General features: G+C 37.8%; 1 protein-coding gene across 1 annotated transcript; it reads left to right on the forward strand.

Moving 5' to 3' along the window:
- Positions 1–8,296: 8,296 nt before the first annotated feature.
- On the forward strand, positions 8,297–13,421 carry LOC137180091 (caspase b-like). Its single transcript, XM_067585305.1, has 3 exons — positions 8,297–8,412; positions 11,223–11,496; positions 11,603–13,421. Exons 2-3 carry the CDS (start codon positions 11,232–11,234, stop codon positions 11,755–11,757), a joined length of 420 nt encoding a protein of 139 aa, XP_067441406.1. The 5' UTR covers positions 8,297–8,412; positions 11,223–11,231; the 3' UTR covers positions 11,758–13,421.
- The last annotated feature ends 402 nt before the right edge of the window (positions 13,422–13,823 follow it).

Consider the following 13,823-nt stretch of genomic DNA (forward strand, 5'->3'; position numbering starts at 1 on the left):
GGTCCAGTCACTACAGTGCATGGCACTGGAAACCTCTCCTCCCTGTTTGGCGGGGAGTGAGTAAAAGCCACAGCTTGCCTACACCTCCCTGAACTGAGTCGTGAGAACAAACCTCTGCTTAGCTGTATGAGGGAAATCTGTCACAATTCCGTATTCAACTAATTCAGTGACATACCCATATCTTAAATGATTTACAGTATAAAACCATAACATAATATAATATCATAATAAAAGAATCACATTGTTGCCCTAAGCCGATGATAGAATATGATGTGAGGCTAGCATTGATTCAAGTAAAAACATGTAATACACAGTAACTTAAGGTTACTGTCTCTCCACCTGTACGTCAACTCCCCCTCGTCCGTCTGCAGTTGCTGCTTCCTGTAACTGCATGAAAACCGGCTGAAGCTGAAAGTTTACCTGTTTTCTGTTCAATGCCACTGGGATCTGCTGCTGTCGGTGACACGGTAAATTCTTTTGGATTATATCTCATGTTCAGTAAAACGCAGTTTTGGTACGTTGGTTCTGCTGCGCTGCTGTCACATCTACTGGTCCTATTACAAATGTAAAGTTACAGAAGTGTGTTGACATTGAACCTGGCGGCGCCTGGTCGTGTTGTTGAGGCCTGTTAGTTGCAGGAATGACTGGTAGGCTTAACGCTGTTTTCTGTGTGTGTTATAGGCTACTGTCAGGTTGGAATGTGTGTGTGTGTGTGACATTTATTGTTTTTCATAGGCTATATTTCAAACATGCTTCCCTGCTGGGTTGAAGGCGGCTGGTAGTCAGTGCGAAAATAAATCGACGTACCAAGTATTTTAAAGGTTCAGTCATGTAGTTTTTGACATTTAATTACTGTGTATTTTAATATTTTTGCAATAAAGTGTTTTTAAGATTGTTAATATTGTTTTTTTTTCCTGCAGAGCATCAGTGGTCCGCTAGCTGCTCTTGCCGTGGGATTATTTGTATCATTTATTTGTTTATGTTTTTTGGGGGTATTCTTTTCTGTCTAGTCCGCCCTGACAAGTGAGCTGGTAGCGGGCAAAAAGATATAGATATTACCCTTGGTGCGGACTAGTTTTGTTTTTTTCTAATTTTCCTTTGTTTGTTTTAATATCAGTCTGCCTGCTGTCCCCACCATTAACATTGTTCAGGTTGAATCCCAGTTAGGCAGTCAGGGCAGGCTTAAGGTGTGCTGTGATTGTTAGTCAGTTGCAGTGAAGATAATCACGTGTGCCAATTTGGAGTGTGTTAACTCACCTAGTGTGTAGGACTTATTGATTGCAGTGTGCACTGGTGTGTCTTAGTAAAACTCAGCCCCTGCACTGTTAGCGATAGCCTAGCTGGGAAGTTAATTGGGAGGAATTTAAGGTGGGTGAATGTAAAATCTAAATCTGACTGTAATAAAAATATTTATACTTTACTTCCTTTATTGTCATTTCTTATGCTAGCGACTTGCAGTGGGTGTTACACATAAAATGTCAGAAATAGCCACAGTTTCGTATAGCCCAGGGTGATGCGATCAAATTGCTTGTTTTGGCAACTAATGCCAAGTGCGGAAATTTCCCCACCGACTAATAATCTCATGACAACACCGGTATTACCGGTTACACCGGACATTTTACAAAATAAGGTATTAGTCAGTGACGCTCAATCCGTAGAGCGCTTACTTTGATCTTTAACGTTAGGTTTTTAGATTAGATCTTCCCTTTATTTTAGAGTTAGTGACGGCGGGCTTTAGGGTGCTGCCAGCGGGTCGTCCTCCGTGTACAGACGGGCTGCGTCGCACACAGGGTTAGGGTTAGAACCAGAAACGGAGCAACTCGCTTGCCATCCGGAGAGAGACACACCGAGAGCAAGTCGAGAGCGGGAGAGTTGCTGCGGAAAACACGCACCGAGACCCGGGGAGACATGAGAGCAGCTGCTCGCCAACAACTTGTTACGTTAAGTTTGATTACCGCAGCAGGACGGAGAACAGACGTCTCACTCTGCTACTTTTTGCTGTGACTCTGTTGCTGCTGCAGACGCTCCCGGAGCAGACAGTAACTTAGTATTGATAACACGCTTGATACTTTACAAATCTATTGAAAAAACTACGGTATGGGCGGTGGGCAAGTAGGCTAATGTAATCCGTGTATGTCCCAACACCGTGTAACACCGGTAACATCGACCACCGCGGCAAGCCTAGCGACTAACACTCCAAAATCCAAATATATTTAATTTACCATCACATAAGACCAAGAAAAACAGCACATCCTCACAAATTACAAGCTGGAACTATGGATTGTTTTTCATTTTTGCTTGAAAAATGTATCAAAGTTGCCAATTATTCTTCATCTAGTGAATTAAGCGTATCTCCCAAAATGTCAAACCAATCCCTTAACATCGAAAGTTCGTCTGAAAACTGAAAATTAATTGCCCCTCTTCTACCTCCTCAGTGAGCAGAAATGCCGGTTCCACAGCTGCTCCTTGAGATTCTGGAAGATCTGCGTGATGATGATTTCAAAAAGTTTAAGTTTTACCTTACAACTCACGTCTTGGACAGCTGCAGACCAATTCCTAAGTCCCGTCTAGAGAAAGCATCCTGGACGGACACTGTGACTGAAATGATACAGACCTACAGTGATGAGTCGTCTGTGAACATCACTGTTGAGATCCTGAAGAAAATATACAACAACAATGCTGCAGAGAAGTTAAAGGAAACATACGCAGGTACAGTAGATGATGACTTTGTTAAATTCACTGATGAGTCAAAGTTGCATCTTTTCACATGTCTCACTGTTTAACTGTATCTGTGTTTTTTTCTCAACTGCAGAGGAAAGAGCAGCTACACCCTCCACTTCCTCCTCTGCTTTGGCACCTCCTGTTGCTGCTCCTGCTGCAACTTCTGCTCAGAGTGGAATGTTCATCATCAATGGAAGTGTGATCATCAATGGAAGTGTCACCATCTTGAAGCCTACACAGTTTCATTCTCCTTGATTTACCTTACAAACTTTGAGAAATGCCTGAGAAAAAGCCCCCAAATAGTCCACTGTTGATGAGGAATACATTACTGTCAATGTCCTGACAGAAATGTTAGAACAGAAAAAAGTTTTCTTTAAAGACATGATTAATCTCCAGGAAAGAAAAAAACTAACTTCAAAATGTTTCTACAACTTATTCATGGAGAAAATAGACAAGCAAGTTGACAACCTCGTAAGATGTCACGGAATACAAACGGAGCCTGGACTACACACAAACTCAGGTGGATGATCGGAAAAAGACCAGCGACAAGATTGCAACAAAGTGCAGATATACAAACAGAGACAGGTACGGTACGTGAAATCACTGGATGGGAAAATTGACTATCTTGAGGGGGAGTCAAAAAAGAACAAGATTATTGTTGACGGTGTCATGGCAGATTTGCATTTCCACTTTGACAAAGAGGAACGAGACAAAAATCTCTTACAGTATTGTCATACTTTATTAATGCTCAGGGAATGGTACACAGCACAAAGTTAGTTTGTGGTATGCACACAGATGGAAAACTGTCTACACCTTTTATACCTTGGAACTCTTCCCTCTTGTCAAGGCTGCTTCTTCCAGTAAACATCCTTATCAGGTTTTGTTCCCATCTAAGGTACTGTGGCAGTCTTGCTACCCTCTGAGGCACCATTTTAGCCTCAACCTTTCTAAACAGTTAACAGTTAGCAAATTCTCTGCTCACACTCCCAAAGACTTAGATATCTTTGGTCACATTCCATGAACCCTTCTGTTACACTGATAGTACTGATCAAACATAATGGTAATTAAATATGATTACATGTGCAGTAACTGTATTCAAACGTGCAATAAATATATTCAGACTTGATTATATATGTAATATGTGTAATTTCCCTCACAATCCCTCTCTTTTGATAATTCTTAACCGTAAAAATGAACACTCAAGGAATAGGGGAACCCCACTTTGTCAGGGGCTTGATCAAGAATGTATTCATGTCAGTCAATATGTGTAGCATTAACAACGGCCTTAAACAATACAACTGGGACAATAATTGCAAGGACTAAGATGATAAGACAACATGTTGTTCCCCTGAGACCACAGCCTGTCACTCTGAAAGGATGCCATTGCCTGTTGTTAGGCATTGTTCTCACAATATTACGAATCAATTGTGTTAAACCAAAAATGTTCTTATCTGTTGCCCCTTGTGAAGTCTCTTTCTTCTCTCTAGTTTGTAGCAACTGTTGGCTTTCTGCAGGTTTTTAAACCACAACGAAAGCTGTCATCTCTTCCCTGGCATGTAGCATCCTTTGGCCCTCTATTCACCTTATTTTGGAATGCAGGGTTAAAGGTTAAACCCACCATTGGGGAAAAACAGATAAACAAGCTGTGAGTAACATTACTGCTAGTGAGGAGGACATTGTTGCAAATTTATTATCCATGCCATTTTCAAGATTAAGGAATTAATCTGTAAAGGAAGATCTTCACCAGAGCGTGCAGATGAGGGAAGTGGGGTCAGAGGGCCAAAGTTTAAGAGTCATGGTTCACTACTGAAGCCAGCAATGCTCACGCTGCTCAGGACAGATCACAAACCCGTTTAAACTCAGGCTTGTTATGTTGTAGCATTTTGGTGAAATCAATCAGCTTTTGCTTCAGCAGCATTCTTGTTTTTGTTCATTAAGTTTGTTTTAGAAAATGCTTGTGCTATGCTGTGATGCACTCTGACACAGACATCAAGTGAACCCTTTTTCTGTTAAAAGTGTGTCATTAACAAATTTGTAATGTGTTTTTTGTAAAGTATGGGTTGTTAAGCATTATCTTAATATGGGGGGTATCAGTGATATTGGCATGTTTACCCTGTAAAAGTACATTTCCAACCATGTTTAATGTCCAGCACTCCTGTGAAAACTAAAAGCCCCCCTGTTCAATTTGTTCTGGCTACGGGGCTGTTTCTCAACATTGTCAATCACTTCACGTTGTTGGTTTTATGCATGTTATCTTATAAATATGCAACTATAAGCCAGTGAATTAAAACTGTGCAATGCAAATTGCAATACCAAAGTAAAAAATTACATTAAAAAAACTCCTTCACATATATTGTCTATCTCAATTACAATGAATTAATCTCTGCTAGATTACATTTAACAATGGAAGTGCCATTCATTTTTGTGATAGTTATAATTTATGTAAAAAGTCCACTATACTAAAGACTAGGGTAGCATAAATCATGCTTATGTAGGAAAAATTGAAAGTACTGAGTATTGAAAGTAAACTGTTAGTACACTTCTGTGTAGTACACTGTGTACACTGCGTTTTGAGTGGGCGCAGTGACTTCCTGGTGTCTCTGCTGGTTGAATGGCAACCTCAGTGTGATGACAAGACTCCAGGAAGTCACTGCTCCTGGATAAGAAACAGACCAACACATATCCCCCTGTAAAACACAGAAACACAGTATGGACATATACAGAAGTTGTATCGATTTTCTCATTAAACTCTCAGCAACAAAGCAAATGTACCTATTTCCCAAAATGTCAAACCAATCCCTAAACATTGAAAGCTCACCTGAAAGCTAATTTCCCCTCTTCTACCTCTTCAGTGAGCAGAAATGTGTGCCAAAGGAAAGGGCTGTCTGATGACAAGGTAAAGTGGTGAAAATATTTTAAATATAGTGTACACTTAAACTGATACTGATTTTTTTAGGCGGCTAAAATACATTTTGCTGCTGCCCCTCTGTACAACCACAACTTGACATTTTTCTACAGCAGTACATAGCTTAGATTCTGTCTATCTGAAAGATACTCCTGCCTACTTCTCCAAACTGGGGGTGTGCTGATCCAAATCTACTGCAGGTAATACACTGACTACAGATAAGTACTTCATACAACCTCACTTCAAAAATCCGAACAATCCCTTTAAGGTTAAGGAAACATGTGGGATAAAGTTACTTCTTCCTTAAAGTTAGGTGACCCTCGTCATCATGGCTACAATAATTACCATGGGGTTAAGGTTAGGGGATGATTGTAGTTATGTTTTTTGGAATTTTTTTTATGTTTGCTAAATGTGTCCATGTATGACAACTTCTTGATTACTATGATCTTTCACATCATATCTTCTTGTTGTCTGGACAACCATTCACATCTGATGTTTTTTAAGTCTTAAAGAATAAGTTTAATAATGACCATGACCGATATGACATCAAGTATGGCAGAATAGAAATTTCCTTTCACAGCTGTCATTATAATATTTACAATGAAAGTTCATTTCAATTGTCAATTTAATGATTTGTAGCTTTAAAGGCCTTAAACAAAGTGAAATATCTAATAGTTTTTCAATTTTGTCAACATTTCTATGATTTAAAGACAGGTCTATGAGTAAATTATTGTAGATTGTAGTTATGTTCTTCACTAATCATATTTTTTATCTGAATGCTAATTGTGTCTTTTATGAAATTTAACACATTAAAAAAACTCAGACTGCACTGAAAAATACAGGGGGGTGAGAAGATGCCCCTGGATCATTTTTCGCCAAACCATTAGGGATCATGTGCACAGGAAGGGGGGTGTTGAAGGTGCTGTAGCACCCCGTGTTTTCAAAGGGTGGAACACAGTTTGTAAATAGTTGGCTATTTTACCATAAATTATGGGCTACCTGCACATTTGTTTTAAATTTTGAACAGCATATGACAAGGTGCCTGTGAGAAAATATATGAAAAAAAGATGGTTAAAATGTGTGAATTTAATGAATTACACATCAGGTCAAAGCGTAAGGGTCGGGGTCAGTTAACAGAGATTTCGCAGTAATACAGTAGCTAAACAGTTGATTTTATTGGGGGACTGCAACCACAAACACGGGAACTTCTGAGAGAGATTGAAATATTTTTCTGTGCCTGCCTGCGTCTGTCACCTCCTCCGAGAGGTCATTCTCCACATTTAACGGAGCAATATGATGCAAAACAGCCTGACACCTTTATTTTTTTTTTACAGTTGCTGCATGTCCATCATGACATTATGAAAAGGTTTGACATCAAGTCTTTGATGAAAACCTTTGTAGAGAGCACAGCAAAACACAAGATCACCTTTGGCACCTTCAATTAAAGGTAGTCCATAATTAATTGTGGGTGATAGCAAACCATAACAAATTTCAAATATCCATAAATAATAGGTGAATGGGCCTTGTAGTTGTTTAGTGAGTAACTATTAGTAAAAATAATATGAAAAATGGAACTGAACTTGATTAACTGGGGAAGAAAATTGACGAGGAGCTAGACATAACAGGGATGTATGTACAGCATATGTGCCTATGAGCAACCATGCTAATAAATAGGGGATGCTGATATTTAAAGGAGCAATGTGTAAGATTTAGTGGCATCTAGCAGAACAGACTTGGGAGAAATGGAATATAATATTCATAAGTATGTTTTAATTAGTATATAATCACCTGAAAATAAGCATTGTTGTGTTTTCATTATCTTAGAATGAGCCCTTTATATCTACATAGGGAGCCAGTCCTCTTCCACAGAGCCCGCCATGTTGCACCGCTGTGTTTCTACAGTAGCCCAGAACAAACAAACCAAACACTGGCTCTAGAGAGGGTCTTTCATGTTTTTCACTGCCACCGTAAGTTCTCCTACACACTTGGAAGGGAGGGGCATTCAGTTGGTTGCAATCTGCAACTTCACCACTAGATGCCACTAAATCTTACACACTGGTCCTTTAATATTAAAGTGTGGTGTTTGTGGTCACTTATTTGTTTCATTTTGTTGACGGTCACTTAGGTTGTCAACAGGGAGTGAAAGTAACTTGTAACTTGTGTTATTGCAAATGGATGGAAGGAGAGCGTGTAAGCACATGCACATACATGACATTGTATGTGCATGTCAGTTTTAATCAATTTTATATTTTACATCAAACTAATGAATAGTTCCTCACATGAATTTCCTAACTGTTACTGAAATGCTTTTCTGTGTTTACCTTTGTTAAAACACACAGATCCTTTAAGACCAGTGAGGAAAAATTAGATCAACTTACCTTAAAATCTGTTTATGTGCAGACTTCCAAAACAAAAGAAAGCAAGATGGACATTTACAAATGGAAGCTTTTACTAAATATTGTCAACGTTACTGGAGGGCACAGGATGAGTGGGTGGGCGTCTTTCCCAATAACATGGTATTTATTCATTCATTCATTCATTCATTCATTCATTTAGGGTGTTTTGTTCTTTCATAGGTAACTTTTTTGTAAGACAAAGGAACAAACGTCACCCTGACTCTAGTTTCTTTCCACTTGAACATTAACTCATGTCTCGTCTGTCTGCTGCTGCTGCGCTCTGAACTTACGCAAAACTTCCTGTAACTTGCTGAAAACGAAACTAGAAAGTCTCGCCCCTTTCTGTGCATTATCGTATGTAACTGGTGTCCGTGGGCTGTTGTTGACACGGTAAGTTCTTTTTAATTATATCTAACGCTCATTAAAACGCAGTTTCTGGCACGTTGGTTCTGCGGTGGTGCAGCCATCTTGGTGCAACACTTATTGGTCAAATTACAAATGTAAAGTTACAGAAATGTGTTTACATCGAACCGGGCGGCCCCTGGTCGTGTTGTCGAGGCCTGTTAGTAGTGGTTGTTTTCAGATGTACATCACTGTATTGATATATCGTGTGAAAAGTGTTTTTACGCACAGCGCGCCGTCACACACATCTGGCATTTTGAAAAGTTTACTGGTGATCGATGCGCTCCTGGATTTTTAACTGTTGTGCCTTCGTGCAGTAAACCTACCGAGCGAATCCTGTAGGCTATATATTTATTTCAATCAGTGTTCATTTCTTAATCAAACTGTTTACGGAGTGAAAATGAAATTATTTCGGTCTCGTTTGTTAATTTGTCTGTCTGTTAGTTGGCAGAATATCTCCAAACATGTAAACAGATGTTAATGAAATGTGGAAGTTTAGACCATGGACCAAACGTGGATCCAGATCCAGATGTGAATCCATTCGTGTTTTGAAGGATTTCTGTAATAGCTTAGAAACTGTAGTCATTCGCTTTATTAATTTTAATAAACAATTGACTAAAGCTTTAAAAATGAATCATGAGTAAACAAAAAGTAGGTCAATATGATCTGGGTTGCCAGGTTCATCATGAAGTCAGCTGTAATGAGCTGTTTGACCACATCTGGACCAGTATCCTTTTTCTTTTCATTAACAGTTTATTAGCTAACATTCACAGCTACAGACTTGATTAGGGCTGCAACTAACAGTTATTTTCATTATCGATTAATATGATGATTTGTTTTATCTATAAAATGTCAGAAAATAGCTGCAGTGTCCTACAGCCCAGAGTGATGCTATCAAAATGCTTGTTTTGGCTGACTAACACTCTAAAAGCCAAATATATTTAATTTACTATCACATAAGACCAAGAAAACCAGAAAATCCTCACAAATGACAGACTGGAACTGGGGAATGTTTTTCATTTTTACTTGAAAAATGCATCAAAGTCATCAATTATTCTTCTAGTGAATCAATTGACTAATTGTTGATGGATTAAGAACCCTTTATTTATGATGAATTATACATTTAGATCTGTAGTTAACCTACTATGTTTGCTTATTATAGAAGTGATAGAGAGAAACCTGGTACCCTTATTAATGACTTTAATAACACTTATAACTCCAGACTTTATGACTTATTTTATCATGATAAACGAACTATACTTTATGGGAAACATGATTACATTAAAGCACTAAACTCATGATCCTTTATTAGTGATTTACTAACATTTATAAATTTGATGTCTCATAAAAAAGTGTGTAACTTATGACTCATGCAGTCCTTTTCCAGAACTTAAGTGAGTCACTTTCCAGTGAGTCAGTTGGAGAAGGAGGGGTGTCCCTGGTTAATTCAACAGTCTAAAAAAGATCAGTGTTGTGCTGAAGGAGGATTTTCCACAACCTGGCAACCCCAAAGTTGGCCTTATTAAACTGATCTGTAAAACATCAGTAAATGATTCATTAAACATGAATAAAGCCATTATTTGCAACATATAACCCCTTTACAAAAGATGACTTATGAAAGTGTCACTACGTCTCTTAACGTTGTGAAACGGGACATTTTTCATCATTTTTGTGATTTTTTTCATGATTTACAGAATAAATCTGGCACATGTACCCTGTGATCACTAATTTAATGCCGAACCAGATTAAGATGCAGACTGAAAAAAATCTTAACATGATTTATTTTAATTTGTTTGTTTTTATATTTACATGTGTGTTTATTACCAACATTTAAAGAGCGAAATATTTTTTAGAGCTGTAACAATTAGTCAAAAAAGTAAGCTCCAAAAATGTTTTGGTTTCATATTCTCAAATTTGAGAATGTGCTGCTTTTCCTTGTCTTAATTACAGAAAATTTAATATCTTGATATTTGATATTAAGTCATTTGATGATGTCATTGTGGACTCTAGGAAGTTGTGATGGAAATTTTTCTCTGTTTGATGTTTTATAGACCAAACCAATTAATTGATTAATCAAAAGAATAACCAGAAGATTAATCAGTAATGAAAATAATCATAAGTCACTGTTTGTTGTTATAACACCAGTAATGAATCATAACCTTGACATGGAATCACTGATTTCCATCATACTGTGTTTGCTGAGGATTAGATGGTTTCCTTTCTAGTGTGTCAGAATTTAAACTTTTTCTGTCATGTGTGTTTGTTGCCAGCAAGAAATGACACAAAGTGGTTTGAAATTTTGGGAAATGATTTGCTTTGCTGCCCAGAGTTAGATGACAAGATCCAACTTAGGATAAAACCTACTGCTAGCCTGCTCTGGCCAAATGTAACAAAAACAGCCAAAGTCAAACTCACTAATTAACACGTTATATCTTGTTTGTTTAATTTGTACAATAATTTAGGTGTAAAAAATGTCAAGTGGTGGTTGTACAGAAGGTTATGTGCCAGACTACGTCTTTAGCAGGCGTGATGACTTCCTGGTGTCTCTACTGGTTGAATGGCGACCTTACTGTGATGACAAGACTCCAGGAAGTCACTGCTCCTGGCCAAGAAACAGACCAGCACATATCCCCCTGTAAAACACAGAAACACAGTATGGACAGATACAGGAGTGGTATCGATTTTCTCATTAAACTCTCTGCAACAATGCAAATGAGCCTATTTCCCAAAATGTCAAACCAATCCCTTAACATTGAAAGCTCGTCTGAAAACTAATTTCCCCTCTTTTACCTCCTCAGTGAGCAGAAATGCCGGTTCCACAGTTGCTCCTTGACACTCTTGAAGACCTGCGTGATAGTGATTTTAAAACGTTTAATTGGTACCTTAAGACTGATGTCTTGGACGGCTGCAAACGAATTCCTAGGTCCCACCTAGAGAATCCAACCCGGACGGACACTGTGGATAAAATGATAGAGCACTACGGTGAAGAGATGGCTGTGAACATCACTGTTAAGATCCTGGAGAGTATAGGAAACAAAAACGCCTCAGAGAAGTTAAAGAAAGCATACGCAGGTGCAGTAGATGGTGACTTTGTTAAATTCACTGATGAATCAAAGTTACATCTTTGTTTTCAGGTGTCTCTACTGTTTAACTGTATCTGTATTTTTTTCAACTGCAGAGGGAACAGCAGCTACATCCTCCACCTCCTCCTCTGCTTTGGCACCTCCTGTTGCTGCTCCTGCTGCAATGTCTGCTCATGATGGAAGTGTGATCATCGCCCCGACGATCATCGGTGGCACCTCTGGAACCTGGAATATAAATGTCAAAAAATAAACTCATGAAACAAACAAACCAAACCAGGAAGACTAGAAGGGAATACACCATGAGGTTGTGGTTCAGAGTGAAATATCTCAACTCTCAGATGGATTAATTTGTCATGAAATTTACAGCAGATAATTTAAGTCCTAAAAAGACACCTTATAATGATTTGGTGATCCTCTGACTTTTCCACTAGTGCCACCATCAGTTTGACTGTTTAGTTCTTAATTGAATATATCCTCAGAGGATGAATTGCACTAACATTGATCTCCTGACTTCTCATAATCTGGTTAAAATTAAATTTTGTCACGCTAATTAGCAAATGTTAGCATGATAACATGCTAAAACCAACAAGGTGAATATGGTAAACATTCAACAAGTCCTCCAAATTAAACGACCAAATACATCTTTTGACCATGTGACTCCAGAACAACATATAGGAGCATTTTCTAATCTGGCGCCCCTTTCGGCAGCAGTCAGCAGGACATCATTTGTTTGTGTTTTCCAAAACCGTTACACATCACTGTTAAAAAATAATTATGTTTTATGATGTGACAACGCTGTGATTACGGTCGGGTTAGGCTTAGGCACAAAGACCACTTGGTTAGGTTTAGGTAAAAATCATGGTTTGGGTTCAAATGATCACTTTGTTAAGGTTAGAGAAACATGTGGGTTTAAGTTATTTAGTTATTTAGTTATTTATCGTCGTCATGGCTACAATAATAACCACGGGGTTAAGGTGACAGGACAATCATAGTTACGTTTTTTTGGAAATGTGACACTTTTACTGTTTGCTAAATGTATCCAGGTAAAACAACTTTTTGATCACTATGATCTTTCACATCATATATTCTTGTTGTCTTGACAACCATTCACATCTGGCCCTGTTTTTAAAGTCTTAAAGAATAAATTTAATGATGACCATGACCATTATAATGATATGACATCAAGTATGGCAGAATATAAATTTCCTTTCACAGCTGTCATCATAATATTTACAGTAACATCATGTCCCCTCTCAGTACATTTTAATAGGAATTTCACTACAAGTTTGCTACAAAATATCAAAACAAGCATTGTAACTATTTCAACAGTAGATATCTGGTTTCAAAATCGGGGTTTGATATGAAAATCTTAAGCATTATAACTCTAAAGTAGTAATAATGTTCTGTATATGTGTTTTGAACATATGATGTGTTTATCATTCCTTTGTCTTTCCTCAGTGTCTTTTGCATTTTGACTTGTCAAAGTAGGAAAAGCACAGATGTTACTAATAACATTAACGATGGCTCAGGTCTGCCATCATTGATATTATTATTTACACCTGTGATTTTCCTATTGTGACACATCAACATGTCCTCTGTGAAAAGGGACTGTCCATTATCTATAATTCACACCAGTTTGTCACTGCCCAGAAAACTGTTGATACTGGGATTTAAACAAACTTTTACTTTCAACATGTCAGTATGGTGCTTTGTCATCTCTACCTCACATCAGCAGGTGAGGCTGGAGCAGCAAAACCTCAGGGGCTGATCTGATGGATTGTCATGAAATTTCAAACAGATATTCAAAGTCCTCAGAGAAAACATTATGATGATTTGGTTACTTTGGTTACTTTTCCTCTATCACCACCATGAGGTTGACTGTTTAGATTTTTATTAAATATTTTGATAACTATTGGATGGATTGCTGTGAAATTTGTTACACACATTCACGATTTTTAGAGGATGAATTGCACTAACACTGATCTCCTGACTTCTCATCATCTGGTTAAATTGAAATTTTGTCTCACTAATTAGTAAATGTTAGCATGCTAACATGCTAAACCAACAAGGGGAACGTGGTAAACGTTCAACAAGTCCTCCAAGTTAAACAAGGCCAAGTTCATTTCAATTGTTGATTTTAATGATGTGTAGCTTTAAAGGCCTTAAACAAAGTGAAATAACTAATAGTTTTTGAATTTTGTCAACATTTCTATGATTTAAAGACAGGTCTATGAGTAAATTATTGTAGATTGTAGTTATGTTCTTCACTAATCATATTTTTTTATCTGAATGCTAATTGTGTCTTTTATTTCATTT

The sequence above is a fragment of the Thunnus thynnus genome, chromosome 3, assembly GCF_963924715.1.
Source record: "Thunnus thynnus chromosome 3, fThuThy2.1, whole genome shotgun sequence".
NCBI classification, from domain to species: domain Eukaryota; kingdom Metazoa; phylum Chordata; class Actinopteri; order Scombriformes; family Scombridae; genus Thunnus; species Thunnus thynnus.